Source organism: Cyprinus carpio, chromosome A20 (genome assembly GCF_018340385.1).
Source record: "Cyprinus carpio isolate SPL01 chromosome A20, ASM1834038v1, whole genome shotgun sequence".
NCBI lineage: Eukaryota > Metazoa > Chordata > Actinopteri > Cypriniformes > Cyprinidae > Cyprinus > Cyprinus carpio.
In genome coordinates, this window is record NC_056591.1 from 5148387 (window position 1) to 5176183 (window position 27797).

General features: G+C 36.7%; 1 protein-coding gene across 8 annotated transcripts in view; it reads left to right on the forward strand.

The window, feature by feature from the left end:
• LOC109108241 (neurexin-3b-like) overlaps nucleotides 1-27797 on the forward strand; it is a 352875-nt gene that overhangs the window by 292874 nt on the left and 32204 nt on the right. For all 8 annotated transcript variants that reach the window (XM_042777425.1, XM_042777419.1, XM_042777423.1 and 5 more), the window contains one exon: nucleotides 21852-22023. In XM_042777425.1, coding sequence (XP_042633359.1) covers nucleotides 21852-22023 — 172 coding nt within the window. The remainder of the gene's footprint in view (nucleotides 1-21851; nucleotides 22024-27797) is intronic.

The following is a 27797-nucleotide window of genomic DNA, read 5'->3' on the forward strand; positions in this document are numbered from 1 at the left end:
TCTGCTGACTGCAGCAGTCAAATGTAACATTGGTGAGGCAAAGCTGATGGCTATGTGTGAAAATCCACTTTGAAGCGTTCACTTGATAACTTGTGGTTAAAGCACCACTCAGCGGTAAAAGGTGCAAATGCATTTTGCAGACACGGCGGCGGCACTCGCGGCGGTGGAAAGCACGTTCTGGTTGGCCACCTACTGTATATATAGGTCAGTGGCCCTTGGCTTGGTATTGTTGGCAGAATTCGGCCCTCTGCGAAAACTAATTGAGGAACCCTGATTTAGTCCATTGCTTTTATGTACTGTAATTTTGGTACCTTGTGTCAAAATTTGTGAGCTGATACTTCAGAGCTATATTTGACAAAAGGTATTCCTATACCGCAGCATTTCATCTAGCACAGCGAATAAGTAATGTATTGCAGTGCTTTACTAAAGATGTCAAAAATATTGCCGCAATGATTTGATGGCTTGGCTAGAGTTCTGAAGTGCTACACAACTATTGTGTCATCTTTTATTCAGGCTTCACTCTGTACAGTACGTTCCTGGAGTTCTCACATACACAGATCTCCTCACTGATTTTGACGGTAAAGTGCAGTGCCAAGAAATAAACTTGACATCTTAGAGTGTCATTCAACTAAATTCCCTGTGCAATGGATTCTGAGCCCAGTAGCAGCCATCAGTCACTCCACATGAGTTCGCACATACCTGACATACGTGCCTGAGAGCTTCTCTCTTGCAACTCACTGGAGTACCCATCAACCCAGAGACTCATTAAGGCTCACAGTCCACTCAGAGCTTTCAGTACCTTCATGTCTCTGCAGACTTGTGGAAGAACTGCCTGTCACAGATGCTTCTATTCTCTGCTCTCACAGCCTCTGTAGGGCTGTGTTTGCCTTGAAGGGGCTTTTGTGTGTTGTCTAACTGTAGGCTGACATAAGCCCTGTGGATGTTGCCTTTGAGATCCTACAAACAGACGGTATGTCAGGAGTTGGAGGAGGTTAATGTTGATCAGAACAGGTCAGTGTATATGTGTTGTGAGGGGATGTTTGGGTCCCTAAGGGACAAATGTGACCTATGTGACTATTAACTTGGAAGAATTCCAGATTCTCTCTCTCAGACAGAAAAGAGGAAAAAAATATTAATCAGTATTTATTTATTATTATTATTATTGTTTATTTTTTTATTTTTTTTTGGGAAAAATATTTAAAATGAGTTACATTTAATTGAAAAGCAATCTTTCAGTGTTGTGTGAGAAATCATTTTCCCGAGGTGTAATCTTCTAAAGAGCACTGATTTAAAAAAAAATAAAAATAAAAAACATTGTTTCTGTAAACTTTATTAACACATTTTCCAAATCATCCATGTAACAATAAGCCCCACACTTTTTTTCTTCTTATAGAGGCGTGAGATCGAGATATCACAGCTGTGCATGTGTGATCACTCCTTTTTCCCTATTTTTAACTGCATTAGAAAGGAGAATGATTCCAAACTGTTTGAAATAACCCCAGTTATAAAGTATTTCTGTATACTGCAAAAAATTCTTGGTCATATTAAAAGCACATACTGTAGAACTGTTGTTGTCTCTGAGAAAAACAACGCTGCATATTTAGTTGAAGAGTGGAGTATTTTCTGATGTGGTTTGCATTTAAATACAAAGACTTCACATAATAACACCACTTTAGTACCTTTTTTTCTATTAAAATGCTTAGTATTAAAATAGCAATTTAAGTGCAAAGTTGAATTAAAAAAAATAAAGATACATTTTACAGTTTATTACAATTTTGGTGTGTACTATTGTTTTATTTTATTTTATTATCCTAAATATTTTTGTTTATTTCTATTTAAATCTATTTTGTTTATTTATTTATTTTTAAATACCAGAGAGAGCATTTTGTGCTCTCTCACCAAAGCACCACACAAACTAAAATGTACAGTTATTACAGTGGGTGGTTAAAGGATGCAGTTTAAGTAAGTTCTCAGATATACTCTGTGCAAGTACACAAAAAATAATGTTTCCAGATAATCTTGCAGAGCAGGTTAATAAAATAAAAGTTAATGAAATGTTATTTGTACCAGGGGCCTTTTTGCTTTGAGGCAACAATGCTACCCACGGAGCCACTGTGCTGTCACAGTGTCAAATATTTCAGACATATTTTATCATAGGTTCCTATATCTAATATTTACAGTATATACACCTATTACAATTTAAAGCATTTATTTGTGTGCACACGTGCCATTCATTGAAATTAATTAGTTTAACCCAAGCTAAAGAATAATAATGCACATTTGATCAGATATAACTAATAATTTGAATGCTTGGCCAAAGAGATGTGTTTTTAATCTAGATTTAAACAGAGAGAGTGTGTCTGAACCCCAAACATTATCAGGAAGGCTATTCCAGAGTTTGGGAGCCAAATGCGAAAAAGCTCTATCTCTTCCTCCTTTAGTGAACTTTGCTATCCTAGGTATTACCAAAAGTCCAAAGTTTTGTGACCTTAGGGAGCGTGATGGATTGTAGCATGGTAGAAGACTAGTTAGGTACGCAGGAGCTAAACCATTAAGGGCCTTATAGGTAAGTAATAATATTTTGTAACTGATACAGAACTTAATAGGTAGCCAGTGTAGAGACTGAAGTATTGGGGTAATATGATCATATTTTCTTGACCTGGTAAGGACTCTAGCTGCTGCATTTTTGACTACCTGTATCTTGTTTATTGAAGATGCAGGACAACCACCTAGCAGTGCATTACAATAGACCAGTCTAGAGGTCATGAATGCATGAACTAGCTTTTCTGCATCAGAAACAGGTAACATGTTTCGTAGCTTGGCAATGTTTCTAAAATGGAAGAATGCTGTTTTTGTAACATGGAAAATATGTTTTTTCAAAAGACAAGTTGCTGTCTAATACAACACCCATATTTTTGACTGTAGAGGAAGTAACAGTACATCCGTCTAGTTGCAAATTGTATTCTACGAGATTCTGTGTACTGTTTTTTGGTCTTATCCGAATTTAATAGGAGAAAATTATTGGTCATCCAATCTTTTGCATTTTTAACACACTCTTTTAGCTTAGATAATTTAGAAGTTTCATCTGGTCTCGTTGAGATATATAGTTGAGTATCATCAGCATAACAGTGGAAACTAATCCCGTATTTTCTAATAATATTACCAAGGGGCAACGTGTATATTGAAAATAGAAGGGGACCTAGGATGGATCCTTGTGGCACTCCATATTTTACTGGTGATAAATGAGATGACTCCCCATTTAAATAAACAAAATGATAGCGATCGGACAGTTAGGATCTAAACCATCTTAGAGCCTGCCCTTGGATACCTGTATAGTTTTGTAATCTATCAATGAGTATGTTGTGATCTATGGTGTCGAACGCAGCACTAAGATCAAGTAAAACTAGCAATGAGATGCAGCCTTGATCTGAAGCAAGAAGCAAGTCATTTGTAATTTTAACAAGTGCAGTTTCTGTGCTATGATGGGGCCTGAAACCCGACTGAAATTCTTCATAGAGATCATTTTTTTGCAGGTAGGAGCATAATTGAGATGACTCCCCATTTAAATAAACAAAGTGGTAGCGATCAGACAGGTAGGATCTAAACCAACTGAAAGCCTGCCCTTGAATACCTATATAGTTTATATGTCATATATGTCATGATCTATGATGTCGAACGGAGCACTAAGAGTCATTTGTAATTTTAACAAATGCAGTTTCTGTGCTATGGTGGGGCCTGAAACCTGACTGAAATTCTTCATAGAGATCATATTTTGCAGGAAGGATTTTAGAAATAGTTTAGACATAAATTTGAAATGGGTCTGTAATCTGCCAGTTCACTAGGATCTAGTTGTGGTTTCTTAATAAGAGGATTAATAACCGCCTGCTTGAGTGGTTTTGGGACGTGACCTAAAGATAATGACGAGTCAATAATATTGAGAAGCGGTTCTTCTGCTACAGGTAGCAACTCTTTCAGTAATTTAGTGGGTAAAGGGTCTAATAAACATGTTGTTGGTTTAGATGCAGTGATAAGTTTATTTAGCTCTTCCTGTCCTATAGTTGTAAAGCACTGCAGTTTATCTTTGGGTGTGATGAATGAAGCTGAAATATTAGACACTGTAGAATCTACATGTGTTATTGTATTTCTGATGTTATCTATTTTATCAGTGAAGAAATTCATAAAGTCATTACTATTAAAATATGAGGGAATATTTAGATCGGGTGGCATCTGGTTATTTGTTAATCTAGCCACTGTGCTAAATAAAAACCTTGGATTGTTTTGGTTATTTTCTATGAGTTTGTGTATATGCTCGGCCCTGGCAGTTTTTAGAGCCTGTCTATTTGGGGAACAGACACAGTCTTAATAGATTGGACAGCACAAGTACGTATATCATTTAAGCGGGTAGAATAAAAGCCATCATAGCAGTTATTTGAGAAGTGGCTTACTAGTCATATGGAGCGTAGTGTCCTGGAGATGTTGTCCGACAGGAGTTCTGCTCCGACTCTGCCGGGGTGCTGTGATGCTAATGGGCTATAAGTTAATAGTGGACTCGGGAAATCAAAATAAAACTAGTGATAACAAGGCACTCTGATTGTTTTTGTTGTAGAATTTGATAAAGGATATATTCACATGTTATAGAAATGAAAATTATGGTGTATAAAATAGATTTTAAGAAAAAAATAGACGAAAAGAATTAACGTGATGGAGCTCAAACTCAAAACAGTTGACAGTAATTTCCATTGGGTTGCTCTTTGATGCTTTCTGATCTTCTGGCTTCATGGTCATTGGACAACTAGAGGTATGTGTGTGTTCCTAATATGCAAGTCAAGTTTCTGAGACAGCTTGCTTTTGAAATGTCCGGCGCACCAAAGAACTAGGCCACTCACAATGATCGTGTGGTAATGCTATTCCAAAAAGAAGGCAGGTGACCTAGATTCAACTCGCTATTTATCCCACTGCTTTACCAATTTTCATTCTTCCACTTTTCTGTTAGATAGATCCTTCTCAATCCATCTTACGGTGAGAACATATGGCTGGTTGGCCACATCCTGTCTCCTCTGATGCAAAGCCAGGGGGTGTTTTTTTTAGGGTGGACTGCATTAAAAATTGTTCTAGGCTGTTTCACAGTGAGGGGTCCTTACACATTACAAAGAGTCAACCGTTTTCTTTTTTTCTCTCTACGGATGGTTTCTGTCTGTAACCTTGGATTTTAATCATTGCTTCATTTAGGATTCATATTCATCTTTTGCCATTGATCATTGCTAAAAACTAGATGAGGATTCATTGATTAATGTTAGACATATTGGCAATGCTCAACAACGCATCAGGGAGGGCGGCTACACGCAGAGCTATGAGGTCTTCATATGGTAATGATCTCTTACTGTGAACCGTTTTTTGATGTTGGCATGCTTTAAAGCAGGGTATCTCAATTAGTTTTCGAAGCGGGCCGAATTCTGCCAACAATACCAAACCAAGGACCACTGACCTATGTGTATATATATATATATATATATATATATATATATATATATATATATATATATATATATATATATATATATATATATATATATATATATATATGTATGTATATATTATTATTATTATTATAATTCTGCCAACAATACCAAACCAAGGACCACTGACCTATGTATATATATATATATATCACAAGATAAATATTCAGATTTTTTTCCCCCAATAGTTTTGTTTATTTAAATTATATTTAAACTATATTTAAACTATGAACATTTTTGCATTTAGATACAGAAGAATTTTGCCTGTTGAATATTAAAAACAAATGAACAAACAAAAAATCTGGATCTCCATGTCTGCCATGCAAATCAACAGTTCCTGCTCATCTCCAGACTTGATCTCTTCTCTCCACTATCCCTAATTGCAGATACAATTAGTAGATCTGTCAGCATTAATATTTTATACTTCGATTTTTTGGGGGGATCAAACTGTAACACTCTGTGTCCCAACCAGACATGACACGACAAAAAGTATCTTTTCCATGTAGTTTTTGTCCTAACCACCTGCGACAGCAACACGTGACGTGAAGAGAAGCGGAATTGTATTTTATTTTTGAAATTTTTTTTTTTTTTTGCGAGGTGTCGACAGGAAGAACATACAAAATATGACAGTGATAATCTTAGGTAATGATTATGTGCTTTATTCAGTGTTAAAAGTGTATAATGTGGGTTTGAATATTATTTTGTGTGATCTTTATAGCCACAGTGAAAGCAACAATATATATTTTACTTCAGATCTTGAAAATAAATTAGGCTAAAGCAAACTTAAGTTAAAACTGTGAACTCACTGCGAACCAACATCCATAACAAAGATGGTATCACTCACTCACTCAAAACTGTTCAGTCCATTCACATTTGAATCATCTATTTTCATTGTCCACTTTTCTTTACTTCACACTTAACATGTTTTTGCTGTCACATCATATATCTACACTGAACGCGACAAAGCATTGCAAATCATTTGAACTTTGTGTCAGCACATCATAAATAGAAGGATTCAGCAGTTTTCTGTTGGGATTTGTTGCACTGCACCGCATCGAGTGTAGATAGCATCACTGATTATAATAAGTTATATTTTATTTTGTCGCGTCCAGTGTAGACAGGATGTAAGTTAATGTCACTTTCTGATGCTGCATTTGAATTTTCATGCCACATTATTTGAAATTAGCGTGGGCCAAATATTTTTCTATCTGGCCTGCAGGCCCCCTATTGAGGAACCCTGCTCTAGAGGCACTGATATGAGAAATAATGCATTAGTGTGCTATGACCTGACACAAAGAGACCATCACAAATCACAGGAGGACTTCTCCATGAAAGATTTTCTCTCTTGTTTAGACAGTAAGAAACCATTTATCTTGCAGACTTGTTTTCACAGCACTTCCACCATTACATTACTGCCCTTTTTAAAATATATATATATATATATATATATATATATATATATATATATATATATATATATATATATATATATATTTGGAGTTTAATACAGATTTAGTGCTAGCCAAACAGCTGCCTGTGTCTGCAGTCTTTTGATGCTTTGGCAAGCAAATCTGAGACTGTTGGGGAGCGTGAAAAGGCTCCTTTAGTGCTTCATCAGCATGGCTGACATCTTAGTAAGACTCCATAGCTGGAAAACATACTTACAATGCAACGGCAGGTTTCAGGTACCCTCCTGCCAAGGATGAGCCTCATTTTTGGACAGAAATCTTGCTGTACGTTGCTGAAAAGTCTATTTTAGACCAGCATGAATTTCCATGCTGGGTTAAGATGCTTTGATGCTGGTCTTGATGGTTTACCTGCAAGACCAGTACCAAACCCACACTAACTAGCATATGTTGCTCTGTAAGGCTGACAGAACTTAAGATACTCTGATCTCCTCTCTGATTTAGACAGCTAAACCGAATTATATTAATAAACCCTGCAGCCGGTGACTGTGAATGGACTTGCTACATTGTGTCTGTGAGATCTGTGAGTATGTCAATACATCACCAGTGCCGAAAAATTCTTTGGACTCCAGAAGGTTAATAACTCCTGGTGGTATGACTCTAGGTGACATCCTGTCCGCAGTAAAATAATGAAAGAGTTCAATTACCAGAATAATCATTAGACCAGAATAATATTTAAATGATGATCAGAAATTAATTGGATCTTTTAATCTAAATTAGAGGGGTCACTAATTAAACTGGAGTCAGATAACTAAAATAATAAAGGAGTCAGAGATTGATTTGAAATAAACAACTTAAACTGCAGTAAGTTACAGTAAGCTTAAAAATGGCAAGAAATGACAAAACAATGTAAGGTACACATTGTTTGAACTAATTCAGTTTTACTAATTCTGGTAACACTTTAGATTACAGCCCACATTTTACAACATAAGTAATAAGAATTTACAGCGTAACTCTTTTGTAATTATAGCGTACCTATACAGTACCTCCATGTAGGTGTAAGGGAATACTATGCAAAGTTTGGGGAACAAAGGGGTAACAACCTGTAAAATGACAGATTATTTATCATGTATTTTGAAACTAAGGGGTACCTATTTGCTTGCCTGGTATGCATGACCTATGCTAAACAACAATCTTACTTTTGGGAGTGATTTAGCAAGAAAATACACTTTTTATAATAATAATATTTTATTATTTTATAATCCTAGGTATTTTTTTTAACCACAGTGTACATATTCTATTATTAAAGGATACACGATGGAGATTACTGAACAAAACTGGAAATCTTGTGAAATGAGTTGATGAGGTTTCTGCTATGATTTATAATTCACCGTGTAGTCTGCTTACCTTATGAAAGCATATTGTATTTTTTGATCTCAGCTGACTCACACCAGCAACTCCCCAACACATCTATGATGAATAATAACTTTTGTTAATTAAAGGTGTTATTGTCAAATAAATACTTCTTGTTTTATGTTGTTATGGCGGTAAATACAAAATTGGCGGGATGTAAATTAAAGTGGTGCTTGCCCCCCAAATGTTCCATCTAGTTACAGGGTAAATACAAAATTGGCAGACTGTAAATTAAAGTGGTGCTCGTTCCCCCTTGTTCCATGTAGTTACAAGGTAAATACAAAATTTGTGGGCTGAAAATTAAAGTGGTGGTTGTTCCCCTCTTTTAAAATTGAATATTTTCTTAGGTTTAAGAAAAAATTATAGCGATTCAAACAGATTTTATTGTTTGATTTTACCATTTTGTCCACAGTCCTCAAGCGCCATTTCGACTTGTTCAGTTCCCGGCTTTTACCGCTCAATGTCGTGAGAAAATACTTGGACAAAAGAACACACTCTACTCAGTTTCAAAAATGTCTCTACTCTTCGCTTCAATTAGTTTTCTTCCATTTTCCACACATATTTCTGTCATGAGCGTTGCAAACACGGATTCGTCTCAAGTGCCATTCCAGCTGTTTCCAGTTCCCACTCACCACATTCAATGGTCCAGTTTTAAAAGAACACATTCCAAACAGTTTAAAAGTTGTCATCTCCGCTCCGATTAGCTTACTTCTGTTTTCCACACACATTCCCATCTTAAGCATCGCAAACACAGATATCAGCACACACAGAACCGTTTGCGTTTAAACTCGCATGACGTGCTACATGCTGTCTTTGACGTCCTCCACAGATGTACTTTTACTATTATCAACCCAAATTGCGTCAAATCAACCAAACTTTCTTACCCAACAGTCTCAACTAAATGTTTGGATTGAAACAATAACCCAGTGTTTCTTATGTGTACTATTAAAAGGTACACAGCGTATGTTTTTCCTAAATCGCTTGCAAATATAAGATTGTTGTTTAGCACATACATACCATGTAATATTAGGTACCCCATAGTTTCAAAATACTACATATTATAAATAATTTGTCATTTAATAGGTTGTTACCCTTTTGTTCCCCAAACTATGCATATTATTCCCTTACACCTACATGGAGGTACTGTATAGGTACACTATAGTTGCAAAAAAAAGTTATGCTGTTTACTTCTGCTGTAAATTGCGGGCTGTAATCTAAAGCGTTACCCTAACCGGTTTTTCTAATTTATAGGAAATTTGAGGTAAAAAGTAAAGACACATGCACGCACACTAGTGTTTTAGTCATTGCATGAAATGAAGACAATCCTTGAAGACTTGTCTCCATCTATCTTTCGGTTCTTTCTGTTACTGCCTCTACATGCCACCACTTTTCTGTATTGCTCAACTAGCAGGTTGTTGTAGCAAGTAGCAGGTTGTTGCTGAAATTCTAGAATCACTCCAGATTTACTCTAATACTTCTGTGATATTGCTCATTTAAGTTTAAGGAGCAGGTGATGGTAAATCTGTTTATGCTTTCTGCCAGAAGAAAATACAAAACTCAGAGAGCTACCATCTGTTACCATGGCAACTCAAAGCTATCTGTCCATCATCTGAGTTTGCTGAACTTTACACAGCATTTGTAGCTATAGCTACAGGGAGGGGCGAAGCTAGAGGATGGCCATGGCCAATATTGACCTAAACCCCTCACAATCACTGTTCCTGTCTCTTATTTTCTTTACAATAAGTTCATGTATTTAGCCATCTCTTTACGACCACAACACACAGAGATGTTTCATTCATGCATGACAACTTTGCAGATTGGTGAACAGTAGATATACAAGATTGTGGAATGGTTAATACAACATAATTAAATATGGAGGCAATTTACATAAGCATCAAAACTTTGCATGCATATATTTGGTGTATGCATCACATTTTAAGAACATGTCTCTGAAAATGTATCCTCTAAAATACACTGCTATGTGAGATCACAATATACAGTAAGGCACAAATTGATATGCAATTTAATTTTATCTTTAATGCACAAATAAATTGGAATGCTGTGCATACTAGAAAACAGATGCCAATTTTGTGTTTGATAAAATAAAAATGGATCATATTTAAATGTGCATAAAACAGCTACATATTTTACATTCTGGCATTTATGTGCATATTCACTTCTTGCACATGGAGATTCGAAAGAGAACTTTTTTGTTCCAAGTTCAATTTATGTGTGAACTGTTGCAATTAATTTATTTTGACAACAGAATGTTAAACATTCAGTGTTTACTTTTTCAGTTGCAAGTGTTTGAAGCAGATCTTACAGTGTAATTGATTATGTAAAATGAAATGGACGTTGACTAATCTTTGAACTATGTAGTTATCTGCATGTTCCATCCATGGACAAGGGGGTGTTGAGAACCAGGCTGATTGAGCTGACTGAGCAAGTTGACCTTTAACTGCAGTGTGAGTCTCATTTCTTTTAACATGCCTGGAGTTGGGGAGTAATTAGTCAAAAAAACTGTCAAATGCACTCAGTTTTAACTCAGTTTTACTTGATCTATTCCACCACCATCTCAATTACAATTAAATACAAACTAATTGTATTCAGTTGCATTGTAGGCAGTAAAACAGTCCAGTACTTAGTCAAACTTGTTTTTATGTTGAAAAATATTTCTGTGCCACCGAAGCCACTGTCTGGCAGCCCCAATAAAAAAATATAGGTTAGGTTTGGGTGGGTTATGCAGCCATTATACCTATTTTTTGCCTCTGGATTAAATAATTTCAACAGTAGCAGGTTGTTTCTGAAATTCTAGAATCACTCCAGATTTACTCTAATACTTCTGTGATATTGCTCAGTTTCAAGAGTAGGTGATGGTACATCTGTTTATGCTTTCTGCCAGAAGAAAATAAAAAACTTAGAGAGCTACCATCTGTTACCATGCAACTCAAAAATTTCTGCAGAAAGAAAACAGCTAAAACCCACATTAGCTGGTCTAGTCATATATGGTTTGTTGGTGTTAGTGGGGTTTTGGACACTTGTCAACTGGTCAGACTGAGAGACTTAGCCTTTTACTGTAGTATGTTTTGAAAAATCCTTTATATCTACAGTACATAGTAGGTTCCTACTTTGAAAATGCTTTACTGGTCTGTTATCCTCTCAGAAGGAACAAAGAAAGAAAGAAAATAAATTGAAATTGATTTTTGTCTGATTATTTTGTGTACAATTTTAACTCTAGACCAAATAAAAATTCACAAACATATTTAAATTAAATATCTACAGCAAGGATTCCAATTTGATTACAAAGCGGCTTCACTTTGATTAACTAAATCCCTAATACACTTTCACAGCACTGTAATACCCAGTGCATATCCCTTTTACTTTCTTCTTCTTCTTCTTCTTTTTATTAACCCCATCTGAGCAGGACTTCTTGATTAAGCATGAATTTAACAAATTTGAATAATATTTATGCTTAAAACAATTCAGGAGGAGGAAAAAAAAAAACTTTATTCAAGTTAATTTAATAAATTTTATGTACAAATGTCAGTTAGCTTTTCTAATAAATTCAATCATTTAAGAAGTTTTTACTGGAAAACAAGTTTTTGTTGTTGTTGGTGTTGTTTATTTATTTATTTATTTATTTATTTGCCATGAAGCAGTTATGTAGCTGTAAGAACTGTTCCAAACATTACACACAGTAAATGTTCTGACCTCTTGGCATTCATTTTGTAAGTTTTCAATTTTTTTTCTTCATTATCCCGTAGTCAGCAAAGAAAATGGGGTGGCTACAGTGCTGTCAGCGTTCAAAGTGACCGGGTTGTTGAAATTACAGTGATTGATTTGTATTGAGAGCAACAGAGACGATGACCATGTCAACTAAAAGCTCGCTGAAAGTCATGACTGCACAATTGCTGCGGCTCTCTTCTCAACAGGAAGCCAAATTATTCAGTCTATTCACACTTAAGTGTGTTACAAGCAGCTCATAAATCATTGCTGCATACATGGCTTGATTTGTTTGAGGGAGTAATTGAAATTATTGCTACGTCCCTAGCGAATGCAAAGGGCATCAGTGGGTTAGTCGTATTTCAGAGAAGCTATAATACAGAATCTAGTGTTTTCGGATCATTGATCAGTTTAAGAAGTCACTAACTTTTTGCGACAGGTGGGATTCAGTATATGGCTTTTCTCATTAGTTCCTATGGTATCCATAAACGGCAGTTGAGTGTCGCACAACTCTGACTAAAATTTAGTGACATCAAGGCTGTAATGTGATTGGCTATTAAGGCACACGTGATCTAAGTTGACCGTTATGCTTTCTCTAAAAGTAAGAAATACAGACCCTCTCATCGCCCTATAGTAACACAATAGGAACTTTAAGCAGCAGCTGCGAATGGAATGGCTTCGCTTACCGGAAGTAAGCTGTTACACAGCCGTAGCCTAGAACGTAAAAATTACTATGCAACCGTAAACAAGATGGCACAACGCAGCATTGGCAGCATTAAGTAATTCATTGAAGTACAAATGTAATTTAAAAAAGCAAGTGAAGGATTACTTTTGGCATTAAATGATAATCTTTTGTCAGAAGAAGAGTTTTTTACTCTTTTTTTGATGTTAATAAATCTAAAAACCTAGATTTACCTTGAAAGCATTATTTGCCTTTTAAACTCAATGACATGGAGGAAGATGAATGCCTAAATTAATTTCGCATTTCACATTCACATTGTAACGACTACGGCAAACCAGCTGTTCTCCCGTAGTAGACGGTTACAGTAGAACGTCACAAAGTAGTATTTAAAGTCGCACACATGCAATATGATGTCTGAATGCCGTTGCCATTCCATCAGTGGCAGTTGCTTAAAGTACCTAATCTCCGCTGTGTCCTACGAAGACCATATTTGAAAGCCGATTGCGTCACAGCGGCAAGGCCACCACCATCTCAATTCTCGAAGCACCCTCCGAAGGCAGCATTCTAAAGATCTGTTAAGTAGTCCCTATAACAGATGACACAATTTAATTTTGGGGTGCTTCTAATTAAGTGGTAAAAAGCTGTTGCAAATGTTGTACAAAATAAATATCACTACTACTCATTTGCACCAATAAAATGTGCAACTCATTGTTTTACTACCAAATTATATGTAATATCTAATTACTATTAATATTTAACATACATTGGAAAGGTTTCTGCGACTTCTCACAAGATCTCGACATCCTTCGACGGACGCAGCCTTTTGCCTTGTCCAAATACTCGCACTTGCTGTCTATGCACTTGACCACTACTTATATGACGTATTTCCTGTATTTGGTCCAAGTGAGCATGAAGACCACAAGTGTATGTAGAACTTTTCATTACCTGATGGGACACACTTATAGTGTTGTAAAAATTCAAGTGTTTACAGAGCTTTATTTTTATTTTCAATACTTTGCATTTTAAAATCAAAATCTAAAGATCTGTTCAGTAGTCCCTATAACAGATGACACAGTTTAATTTTGTGGTGCTTCTAATTAAATGGTAAAAAGCAGTTGCAAATGTTGTACGAAGTGATGTTTTATTAACAGATTTCGGGAGGTGCATGCGCAGATAATCAACCCGGCCAATTCGCTATCAGAAATTACTCTCCAACCACCACAAGAGAACCACTATAAATAATCGTAGCAGCCTTACCTTCTTTCTCTCTAGTATGTCAGCATCCCTCCACCACCCTGACTCCTCACCCTGTAAACCCATTCCTACTGGAGGTAGGGGGGCTCTCTGCATTCGGACAAATGCCAACTCGGAGCCCTCTCCCTGGACGGGGGGGAGGTGCCCTGGATTCAGGAAGAATTACCGAGCTCAGAGCCCTCTCCTCGGACAGCACACCAAATATGCATATTATTCTTCTTACTTTATTATCTGCAATGCAAACTCGTGAAATAAATATCACCACTACTCATTTGCACCAATAAAAGGTGCAACTCTTTGTTTTACTACCAAATTATATGTAATATCTACAGTGGGGAAAATATTTAGTTGATCCCCTGCTGATTTTGTAAGTTTGCCCACTTACAAAGAAATGAATGGTCTGTCATTTTTATGGTAGGTTTATTTTAATGGATAGAGACAGAATATCAACCAAAAAAAAAATCCAGAAAAAAAAAACACATTATATAAATATTATTATTTGACTTGCATTCAGTGAGTGAAATAAGTATTTGATACCCTACCAACCAGCAAAAAATTCTGGCTCCCACAGATTGGTTGTGCCCATGTGGAACACAGATTAGTCCTGTCACTTTAAGAACTTACTCCCAATGTCAGCTAATTAGGTGTATAAGACACCTGTCCACACAATCTGTATCTTCCATGCCAACCTCTCTCACCACCATGGGCAACACCAAAGAGCAGTCAAAGGATGTCAGAGACAAGATTGTAGATTCAAGCACAAGGCTTGAATGGGCTACAAGACCATTAGCAAGAAGCTTGTTGAGGAGGAGGTCCTTCAATCATCAGCATCACCATCAATCGGCCTTGGTCTGGAGCTCCGTGTAAGTTCTTGCCTCATGGGGTAAGGATGATCATAAGAAAGGTGATGGATCAGACCCGAACTACACGGGAAGAGCTTGTTAATGATCTTAAGGCAGTTGGGACCACAGTCACCAAGTAAAACATTGGTAACACTCTACGCCCTACGCTCAAGAAGGCACATGTACAGGCCCTTTTAAAGTTTGCCAAAGAACATCTAAATGATTCAGAGAAGGCTTGGGAGAAACTGCTTTGGTAATATGAGTCCAAAATTGAGCTCTTTGGCATTTATTCGACTCGCTGTGTTTGGAGGGAGAGAAATGCTGACTATGACCCCAAGAACACCATTCCTACCGTCAAGCACAGAGGTGGAAACATTATGCTTTGGGGGCTGTTTTTTTGCTAAGTGTATAGGACGACTTCACCATATTGAGGGGCAAATGGACAAGGCCATGTACTGTAAAATCTTGGACGAGAACCTCCTTCCCTCAGCCAGAACACTGAAGATGGGTCATGGATGGGTCTTTCAGCATGACAATGAGCCGAAACCGCCAAGCCAACAAACGAGTGGCTCAAGAAGAAGCCTAGCCTCCAGACCTCAGTCCTATATAGAATCTGTGGAGGGAGCTGGAACTTCAAGTTGTCAAATGACAGCCAAGAAACTTTAAGGATTTAGAGAGGATCTGTAAAGAGGAGTGGATCAAAATCCCTCCTGAGATGTGTGCAAACCTGGTGACCAACTACAAAAAAATGTCTTACCTCTATACTTGTCAACAAGGGTTTTTGCACCAAGTACTAAGTCATGTTTTGCTTGGGGATCAAATACTTATTTTACTCACTGAAATGCAAATCAGTTTATAACCTTTATAAAATGTGTTTTTTTTTTCTGGATTTTTTTGGTTGGTATTCTGTCTGTTACAATGGAGAGTCAGAGTCGTACGGATCCAATTGCAGTATTTATTAACAGAATGGTTAGACAGGTGGAAATCAGGAATGGCGTCAGGTATGTCAGGGGTAACCAGAATCGAAACCAGAAACAAGCAGAGATCGGGGCAGGCAGCAGAGAATCAGAGTCAGAATACACAATCCAAGAGTCAGACACGGAAGAACAAACAAAGGGAAACTGCTCGGAAATGTTAGACAGGGCTAAACAAGACTTCGCAGTGTGATGGTGTGAGTGAGCTGCTTATATGGGTGTGTGTGTATTAGCTGCAGGTGTGTGTGTGGAATTAGGTGCAGGTGTGTGTGTGTGTGTGCAATCAGTCCCAGGAGTGAGGCAGGATGGGAAATGGAGTTCTGAATGAATCCTGAGTGGAGTGCCCTCTACTGAAGCTCACAGGCACTCCAGCTAGAGATCGTGACACTGTCTCTATACGTTAAAATAAACCAACTGTAAAAGTTAGAGACCCTTCATTTCTTTGTAAGTGGGCAGACTTACGAAATCAGCAGGGGATCAAATAGATATTTTCCCCACTTTAATTATTATTAATATTTAACATTACAGGTAAAAAAAGTCTCACAATTTATTTCCAGAAAATGATGCATGATGGGATGGACCAAGATAGTATGGATTTGGTGTGCAACAAGGCATTTGAATAGGGACACAGCTTATGTATGACAGACTTAACTCTGCATCACACAAAAGGAAAAGTTTATTAATCAATTAATTTATTTATTACTATTATTATTTTTTTTATTTATTTTTTGCAGCTGTAATTAGCAGTCAGCCAAGATTAATTTATTTTCATAAATGAAAATCTTTTGTACATGGCATATTTTTTTAATGGTCATTTGAAATGATGTAGTTTTGGCAATACCAGCAAGAGCTTACAGGATCATGCTAATGGGTAAATGCAGATATTGTTTGTTAAAAACAAAATGGGGTGAAGTCTTTGGTATGCCCTTGCCCAACTTCCTGTTTCATCAAGAAATATGTTATCACAGAAAAGAAACTGCACTCATCAAAGCATTTCATAGGTTCTTTAAGCAAAGAGGAAAAATATAAAAGTAATACTGTAGTTAGCTTTGCAGCATGCTGAAAATAAGAAACATTTCCAGGAGGTAAATATTTAATAACTCTGACCCAGAGAGAAAAAAAAAAAAAAACAAGATCAAAGTGAAGATTGGGTGTTTGACTTTGAGCGAATAGTGAGTCAAAGCTGTTACCCTCCACATTCACTTCCTATTGCAAAGAGTTGAAGGCTGCTGTTTGGTGACATATTAAAAAAACAGTAATGGACCTGAATAATCAAACATATCAGACCTATAAAACATAAAAGCGCTGTTTAAGTCAACTCACAGCTTCATTATTTGTAGACATTGTTCATTGTTTGAGACGCACAAATGCAGGTAATTCACTCATGCAACTGTCATCTCTCTCTCTCTTTCTCGCTCTCTCCATTGGTCGATTGATCAATCGATAATTAATTAATTAAAATAAATGTTATAATTCATTCATTCACATAAATGTTATCTTACTGCACTATTTAATCTGTAAAGAATGTAAAGAATGCTAGCGCTAACGAGGCGTAACTGACAAAAAATTTTTACCCTTCCGATCAAATATTGGAATAAACAGCTGTATTGTCAATACTGGCAAATAACTGTGTTATAAGCAGGATAATGCATGGCTAGCTTTTAATGCACTTGTCTTGCATTAAAATCGCTTAATGCACAGCTAGCTAAGGTAACACTTTTTTCACACTGAAGTGAAAGTGCCATTTTTTGCATGTTGCATCAACATTCAAACTCTGTAGGAATTTTTCTACCTGTGTCTCCACTCATTTTGAGACTGATTTAATGAAGGGCCCAGTATGAATATGTATTGACATTTACATTATTAGCTTATTTTTTTAATGTGTTCAATTTGGTGTTAGCAGGAGGGACATGACTTAAACACTTGCAACTTATTTATTTTTATTATTTTTATTATTATTATTTTTTTTTTTTGTACTTTGTATCTTAAAGTCAAATATAATTTCCCAAATGAATCTGCAAATGAAAGTTCTTTTGAAATGATAAACTTATTCTTACTTTGTAATTATACAATTATATATTGATTGTAAATCCTTCTGGTTCTGGAGGGCCGCTGCCCTGCAGAGTTTAGCTCGAACCCTGATCAACTGAACTATGTAGGCCACTGGCCCTTCAGGGCAAGATTTAAGGAACCCTGATTCGCTGCTGATGTGAATGCAATCATACCAAATCACAAAAGTGAACCGCTATCAATGACATATTATTTGATAAAAATTTGCGTTTGTGTGTTTCACTCACTTTTTCTGACGAGCGTGACTGACATGCTGCAAACAGAGAGCTGTATATCTCATTTCTGTTCACCTTCAGCATTCTTTAGAGCATTTGCAGTACATTCTTAAGACAGACGTAAGTGCCGATATGTACAGAAGCTTTGTAAACAAAACAAATGGTTCAAAACCATAAATATATAAAAGTGCAGAGAGCAATGTTATGCATTTGCCGCCTTCTCCTGCGCCGTCGTTACTAAGCAACAGGGTAAACAGCTGCTGGCTTGATAACGCAAACGCACCGTGGTTCGGACTCAAATAAAATAATACGAATGCAGTCCAGCAGGGGGAGGGGGAAGCAATCGAACCAAGTGTGAAAGCACCCCTAATATGGCTTTTAAAAACATACCAAAATCCAGTGTTGGTGTTATGTAATGCCTCTTCAATGAGACACATTTATATTCATTTTCTACGATTTTGCTTAAGTATGTCTCTGCTTCAAACATCCAGGCATGTTGCTGTACCATTAACACTGTAATATTAATGTTGGAATTAAGTGTGCAGGAAGGTACTGACAGGGTCATCACTTACCCCAATGATGGGGACCCTGCACACTTCCAAATGTTCCCTGCCATCTTCCAAATTACAAAATCACTCTAGCTTTCCATGGCCGACTGGTGGAAGAGGCCTGCAGATCTTTGCCCAGACTCAAGCGAGAGGCCATTAATCTCATTCAATCGATTCATCTCTTGCATGTGTGTGATACCATTTTGATGAGCTCTAACCTCATGCTAAATTTACCCGTTAGGTCATGTACTGTAGATGGCCTATGTAAATCTATATATAAGGATTAGTTATCTATGTGATACCGGATGCCCTCATCAAAGGTCAAGTGGTTGATTGATACTTGCAGCCACAAGTATTTTCATGTTATTTCTGAATCTCCTGAGTATACATATGAAAGGATGCTAATTTTGGTCAACTGCTTGGAATCATTGCAGCTCATTCACTAACAATCATATGGATTATTTGTGTTTATATGCACAGTTTGCATAAATCATGCCCAAAAGGCTTTTATTATTATTATTATTATTTATTTATTTATTTCTGGGGATAATATAGCCGTCAAAAATTACATTAAGTGCCATAATTAGTATTTAATAGACCTACACTGCTATAGAACATTAAAAATACAGATCTTACATTCAAATTGAGCACAGTTAGTGAGTGAAACCAACTGATTTTATGTCAGATTGGTCTGGTGGTCCCATTTTATTTCAAAGTAGCTAAAATCATTCTGGAATGGAACACAATGGAACTTGATCCTTTCAGACTTATAGCTTTTTCGTTCAGTGTTTGGTTGGTGTGAATTCCTTTTGTTGTTGTTGTTGTTGTTGGGGTTCGTTCCGAGAAACCAAGGCTGGATTGCTTTTCATTCCAGAACTACTTGCTGAAATGAAAATATATTGATTACGGATAATTTGCCTATTATAGCATAATGAATTTCTCATTGCAGCTTGTTGCTGCAGAAATTACCTTCGACAAGCAGCTTGCATTTTTTGCATTCTTTGTGTCTTTGACAGACAGACACAAGTGTATATCAAGATTTTGTAATAATTTATTTATTTTATTTTTTAACAAAATTGTGGAAAAATCTGGAAAAACTTGTGAGGCTGGCATCTATTTTAATTGATTGAATATGTTTTTAATTATTAACTAGATACAAGGATCAACAGCTGGTAGTAGAACACACACTGATGATGTAAACGTTCCAAAGTTTGGTGCCAAATGATTCAGTGTGAATAAAGAACAGCAGGGAGAATCAAACTGGGTTTCGGACATAGCAATTGAAAAGTATCTAATTATAGACTAAACATTTGCTGTAGAAAGTTTGAAGGCTGTTCTTTGTACTACGCTTTGTTTATACTGATGATGATGGTTGCATATGGTTTAGTCCCTTGCCAAGAGATCAGGGTACCGCGCTCCTGTCTGCAGGCTGCCGTAGCGCTAGAGGCTTTCTGGGAGAGATTTGATGCCTGGGGCTGACTTTTTGTTGGAGCCATTGATCGGAGCGACAGAATTGGATTGTGTAGCTTATTACTGGTATCAGCGAACACATGGGGGAGAGATAGAGCCCTTCTTCATCGGTGCAGGCCCCTGCTGCAACTCAAATTACTTTTATCACTCTTGGCTACGCTGGTACCACCCACAGCGGAGAAACACCAGACATTATGCTCTCCGTCACAGCGAAATTCTGCAATAACCTTCTAAATGTCTGCCGCCATCTGTGAGACATCAGGTATTGTATCAGAGAAAGTGCAATGTTCAACAAGCATCAATCTTATGAGCTGTTCACTTTCTAAAGAAAAAAAGCAATATAGTATGTGCTGTCTTGCCGTAATGTGTTAATTCTGCTCAATATCTTGAATATGGGAATTGAAATTGACTATAGTGTGTAACAATAGTGAGTCATTATTGCCATCACCATTGTGATGATCTTTGTGATCATTGGTTTTATTTTCTTTAGAATACAATTTACCTTTACCAGCCCATACTCTGAAAAGACAATGAAATGCTGTTGGCCAGTGCAGCGTAATTGGAAATGTGTATCACATCTGTAAAGCTTCCTGACTCACTCCCATTTGTTATCATTTCAGCCCTCACAATGGAAACTATCTGAACTAAGATATCTTATCAGATGGTGCTGCCCAACCAAACATTAGGCTACTTTATTGGAGTTTGCAGATCTCGAGTTGTGGCAAGCATAGTATAACTGCAATCAGAGAGCTTAAGTAGACTCTTAGATCAGGTTACTTTGTATTGCACCGTGGTTGTTATTTATTTTATTTTTTTTCTCTAATGGAGAGCGCAAATAGTGTGTATCAATGTAGCATTCTTTGGTCTGCCTAAACACAATTAACTTTCATAATACATCTCCCATTAAAAACATCCCATGCACCTACACTTTAATTGTCAATTGCAATAGGTGTGCTCTTGTCGACAGATCTTAGGTTACGTTCATTGAAAGTGAAAGTATTATTAGAGTCTTGGGAAGCCCTCAGAAAACATATTTGGAATAGTGAAAGCTGGTGTGTGTGGTGGCAGATTAATGTATCACACACTTCAGTACAGCACATCCACGTTCTTATTTACCTTCCCTTTTGTTTGAAAAAAATGGCTTCCTCTGTACTATGCCTTGAGAACAGGTAAGTACACCTTCAAGAGGCCTGGTGGGGATTAAAACAAATGACATAAGCCAGGAAATGCACTCCACTGAGTCTGACATGCCTTGAAACCCTTTCATGATGGCTATGTGAACATGAACTTGGAGTGAAATTGGCTTTGCGAATAGTGCTAGCAGACTGTGTAAAAGACAATAGGGCAAGTTGTCTTAGTTTTCCATCAGGCAGTTATGAAGAGTCCCCAAACATGAGCCATATGTGATACATAAGCTATGTGAAAGGTGGAGGAGCATATGTTTGTGAATTTGCAGTAGGTCGGTGCAAATCGCATTAATCATCATTTCGTGCATGTCCCACATTTCTGTTGGCAGCTCATTCTTATTAACTGGATATAAAAAATACAGCATTCTTGGCATCCACATCACTTTGCATGCTCTCATTGGCAGCATCATTGCAGAGGTTTCTAAAAGTGGATCACTTTAACGTGCAAATTATTCCTGTTATTTAAGCTAGCACCTTCATTCTTTTACGCTGAGTTGAATCAGCCATTTGGTGTTACTCTACTGAGATTGTTTGTGTTGTTTCTATTACAGGAAGAAGGAAAGGTGGGTGTAACGTTCAACATTGGCACAGTGGACATCAGCGTCAAAGAGATGACTACAGATGTCAACGACGGAAAATATCATGTTGTGCGATTCACAAGGAATGGGGGAAACGCCACCTTACAGGTGGACAACTGGCCAATCAACGAGCACTTTCCATCAGGTAACATATGCAGCCTGCTAACTACCCAAAGTAAAGTTACTCAGACAGAAGTGAGTTTTTAATGTTAAACCCACTGGATATCATATGCTCCTAAGGAAATCAAGGGTTGGAAGGCAAGGAACAACATAATTTTCCTGCACATGTAATTTTAATCTGCATGTTTCAAAGCATGCAAATTTTTAGAAATAGGAACAGGTGTTCATAATTACAACACTGATCTCCTTTCTGCTGAAGGAAAGGCATAGAAGAGAAAGGACACTGCAAAGAAGAAAGCAAATGCCACTTAGTTCTCTATTGACTTGGCTTGTGTTGCTTTCTTAATTGTCCTCAGAAACGTCCATATGTGGAAGTAATCAAGCCTGGGCACCTGGTCTGCACACAATGGCAGGCCAAGCCATTGCCTTTGTCCTCGCGATTAGCGCTATGACATCTGGCCAGCTGCTTTTGAGAGGCTTTGAAAGGCAGAGGCAAGAGGAGGGCACAGGTTTAAGGCAGTATTGTGGCAGCTACAGCAGCTGTGGGAGAATGAGCCCCAGACCTCTGTGTATCTGTGACTCCTGGAATTAGGAAGCCAGTAATGATGAATGAATATAAATGAGTTCATCAAATGCAGCAGAGGTTTGTTAAAGAACCTCAAGCTTTTCCTACATGGAGAAATAGGGCGTGCTGAAATATTGCCCTCAAACGCTATCAAAAAAAAATAAAATAAAAAAAAACCTTCACACTCAATTAATTTGGGCTCTGTGTCCTCCACTTTGATGTCTCTGTTGCTTCGGCACCCTCCATGGGATATCTTGCCCCTGCACTTCTCGTCCAATTAGAGAGCAGCTCTCGTCAGGGTTACTCAAGCTGTATTCAACAGCAGGTCTTTTTAAAGAGAGATAGCCTGAAAATGGCCAACATGCAGGCAGAAGGGACAGGCAGAAGGACACGGGCTAATGCTATCCTCCCTATTCAAGCTGGTTCTCTTATGGACACTGACAAAGACCCGGAGAAAGCATGCCATTTTCCTTACAGACTATTAGCCACCCTCAGAGCTAAATATAACACCTGAAATGTCCTAAATGGCCAAACTCAATACATGTATATTTTGTACATTGAAAAATAGACCTGCACAGTGAAGGGAGAGTTGCTACTGTTTAAGCTGTTGCATCACTCAGTCTCATATTAGTCTCAGAGACATGATGTAATGATATAATGATGTAGTCTATGTGAAACATTCATTCAATAGACATTCCTAGTGGCATCTTGCAGTATTTTGAACGAGGGGATATTTTTACACAGATTGCAGGATATCTACAGAATCACTGTGAATCTTGTGTTTACTTAGTATCCAGAGTGTAAGTGTAAACCACAAATATGTCATAACCATGTTGATATGAGAATGATCTGTGATGGGAAAAAAAGATATCAAACCAAATATTAGCAAGGATAGAGTGCCATATTAAAGCTCCAATATGTAGGAATTTTGTAATAAAATTTCCGAAAATAACTTGCACAGTGTGATATATTTCCTCTAGTTGTGTACTTACAATATCACAAAACTCTCCAAAGATTTTTTATTTCAGAGAAATTCCGATTTTAAATAACTGGCCGTCCCGGAAAAAATATGTCGCCTCTCAGTGACGCAATGTCCGCTCTATACTTTTTTTCCGGTGTAGACCATGTGATGTTGCACCACACCAGAATATCACATGGTCAAATGCGGAAGTGGTGGTTATGTTATAGCCGCGCGTATGGTTTGGTTGTCGTTGTTATGGATCACGATAACTCTTTGGCGAGTATTGAAGTGCCAGTAAAACTTAAGTTATATTGCTCTTTGTACTAAGGTAAGGATTTTTATCACGTGTGGTGACCGAGATAATGGCAGTACAATTAAATACAATCGGATATGTGTTGTTAAAAATATATTTAGTCATTACTTGCAAATGTTCGTTCAAATTTACTTTTAGAACGACTGGGTTTGAGCACGTTAAACAACACAGCATTAACCATAAACACGTAACACTGCACACACATTAACCCAACAAATCATTTAACAAATAGCTGTAAGTTGTAACGGGATAATATAGTATAACATTTCACGTTCTTTGCAGTTCATTAATTATGATGACATAAAATAATACGATCATATATACAGGTAATACAAAACTAATAAATTACCTCATCCGTGATCATGATTCGTTTATCCAATTTAGATACATTGCTATGGTGAAAAACGCATTAAAAACGACATCTCCCATCGTCACCTGCTTCATAGCGTCATCAAGCTTCGCCTTTGTTATTGTTGGAAATGCGGCCTCTTGTGGTCAATTACAAAAGTCACATACTGGAGCTTTAACATGACTCATCAAACAGAAAGACATTCTGAAAGAGCAAAATCTGAACAATTGTCTTTCTTATTCAATCAATTTACCTTTTAAATGCATCTGTCTTTATGTCTTTGTGTTTCTTCCATCCATAACACATTTATCTTTCTAGTTAGCTGGCTGGTGTGCTACATTGTTGACCTTACTATACTGTACTTGCTGTAATAATTGATTTCAGTTCCTGCACCATCTCTTGAGTAATTACAGGCTAGGATTCAGACTCATAGACTGAAATGCACTTGAAATGCTTCATGTCAGTGATCCTCTGCATTCCTGCCTCACTCAATAAACTCTTATCAGATCCATGCAGCTGTGTTGCCATGGCATGGGATGAAAATTTCCAGGGTAGCCATGATCCCTGAGCTTATTCATATGTTATACCCAAGCATGATTGTATAAGCAACTGTTCGGGAACACTGAATGCAAGTCAATAAGATGATGTTTAATGTCATTTAAGATATTTAAAGTTATTTTACCAATAGGAAGTAAATTTTTTTTAAGTTGATAAATAAGAAATGAACAAAGTGCAGGGCTGACCAGAGAAATACAATTTTGTCACAGTACACAATACATTTGAGCTTCTGTTAGACATGCTGTATGGAATTTTTTTGACTGTTCTAAAGCATAAAAATACCACATTATGTTTGCAGATATGAAGGAAACATGCTAAGTACATTTAGTTATTTTATTCAATGTGTTTTCAGTGTCGATTAATGTGTTCACCGTTGATTAATTTAGCAACATAGACACTGTTATTAAACTGAATGAAATCAACATTGAATTTACAGTTCTCAGTAGAGCTGCTTATAGCTGAATTAAACGTATTTCATAATGAATTAACTTTACACAGTTATTGAAACTGAGCTGAACCATCACCAAACTAAATGAAGCTAAATAATGACACTATTTTCTTGCTACAGCTGCTTTACAACACAACTTGGATTTGCCTAATTTTTTACATGTGTTTTATTGATTCTGTTGCTTTCCTGCTTAATACGGAAGCTTGCTTTGAAACAATCTCTGTTTTATAAAGAGTTATAAAGATAAAGGTAACTTGACTTTTACTAATTTTAGTGTGCTGTAGACTGCTACATTAGATCAAAACAACAATGTGTACTTAAAAAGAGATCTGTATTTTATACAGGACACTCTTGCACACTGAAAAGTTCATTTTACTTTATTGAGATTTGCATTTTCCATTCATGTGGCTTAAGAATAATGATGTTCAGCTGGGATTGCAGTGTTGAAAGCATGTCCGTTACAACAATACAATATATAAATAAATAAATTGGATAAATGAAAGGCAGCAACAAGGTCAAGCTCCTCATTGGAGAAGTGGGAACCTTTAAATCAGGGCAGGTTATTAGTAATTATTTGACAATAGATTTCAAATGTGATGCTACAATTGATGAAGCTATTCTCTGCTTTCTTGAATGATCAAAGTGAATGTTCCTTAACTCTTCCATTTGTCCTATTGTCAGCAGTCTTAATCTCATGGATTATGTCTGAAATTTAGTTTGCATCTGTATACTGTATCCAGTGTAAACAGTGATTATAATGGGTTCTGTTTGCTTGTTCTATTTGCATGACTTTTGCACATGGTTTAGACAGGTTTAGTGTTAGCAGCAGTGGGCAATGGTGTGATGTAAAACTATTCATTGATGTCCTTCTTTAGTGGCAGTCATATGCAGATTTATTGTAGATTTGTAGATATCTAGCAAATGTAAAAAAAAAAAAAAAAATTTGCTAAGTCTCATGTATCCCCAGGAAACCAGTATCAAGAGAACTTATATAAGCTAGTCAATGCAGACAAATATCCGTCCTATGAACTGCTGAACAGAACATGCAGTAGTTAAGGTTAGATTGCATACCAATGAGGAACAGACACTTCTCACTTCTCAGCAGTATGGACCATGATGAACTGGCAACAGAATTCACTGCACATTGTGTGTATGCTTTCAGCATTTGTTGATGGCCCCCTAACGCAAATCTCTGGCGCTGAAAGAGGAAATACTGACAACATGCCAGCATTTGTTTTGACTAAAGCAGTGCCATCTTAAGGGAGTGATTCAGATATCGTTCTAGCGGGAAACCTACACAAATGTGCTGATGGATGGGAGGAAACAGACACCATTGGCTTTTTGGACATCTCTCACAGATTAGAGCTCCTTTGTTGCTATGAGCTTTTATGGATGGAATATGACACCCCAGGATTGAGTTGTGAAGTTAAGCGCTCATACAGGAATAAGAGATACATACATTAATATTTTTCTTTTTAATATTGTAGGGGCGGTTTGGTTAAAGATTTGCCCTAGTAAACTATGCAAAGAGTATGTCCACAAGCTGTGACTATTGTGCATCTGAGGAGATTATAACAGAATTCTCTCTCTCTAACCTTTTTAGAACCATGTAAATTGTTTGCATTGTGGTAGTATTTTTTCATGATAAATATAAATTAATTTTCATAAAAATTATTGCTACATTAAGTAAAAACTTATCAGTCCTAAAAACAGGTTTTGGTTCATACAAACAAACAAATAAATAAACACATTATTATTAGCAGTAGTATTAGTATGTATTTTAATTTTTGCTGAAGTGTGATCTGGGCACATTTTTATTCATAAGGGTGATGTTGAGTATAGCCAGAGTATAGAGAATGGAAATCTATGTGATGGCGTGTTTCATTCTGTGCAATGTAAACACTGTAAACACTTACACACGATGTAAACAATTACAAATCACCACAGAAAAAAACAGACCTTTTTTATATTATTAATTTTTGGAAAACCGTTAACATGCTATTAAAATATAACAGAACTAATATGCATTTACGTTAATAAATAAATCGCTCAGTTATATGTTTGAAAATAAATAAAAAAATGCAAGTGTACGAGACTCAAATATTCATTACATTAGATTACAGTATTCAGTCTTGTTCCCTAAAAGAGGTACTGATAAAACTGATAAAAGAATAATGTAGATTTCAAACGGTGGATCATATATCATCGTTATATAACATCATATCGCCCATTGATGCATTGACATTAAGCCATTATGAACATAACAAAATATAAAGCTGCGTTGAAATGTGTTTTGCAGATACTGTATAAATAAATATCCTCACTTGAATGCCTTGAATGAAATGCAAGATTCCTTACTATTAGAGATGCTGAACAAGTAAGCAGAGGAATGCAGTAAATAAAGGAAATCAATGGGCTCAGTCATACACAAGTGGTCGGGTATCAACAAGATGCCGCAAATAACATTTCCAGATGTGATTTTCCACCGTATTTGTTGTGTGAGTGGTTCAGTTCAATGCAAATCAATGTATTTGTAACATATAATAATTTTATAATTATAAAGCCACACTTTAAGTTGTTTACCTTACCCAATTTTAGTTTCACT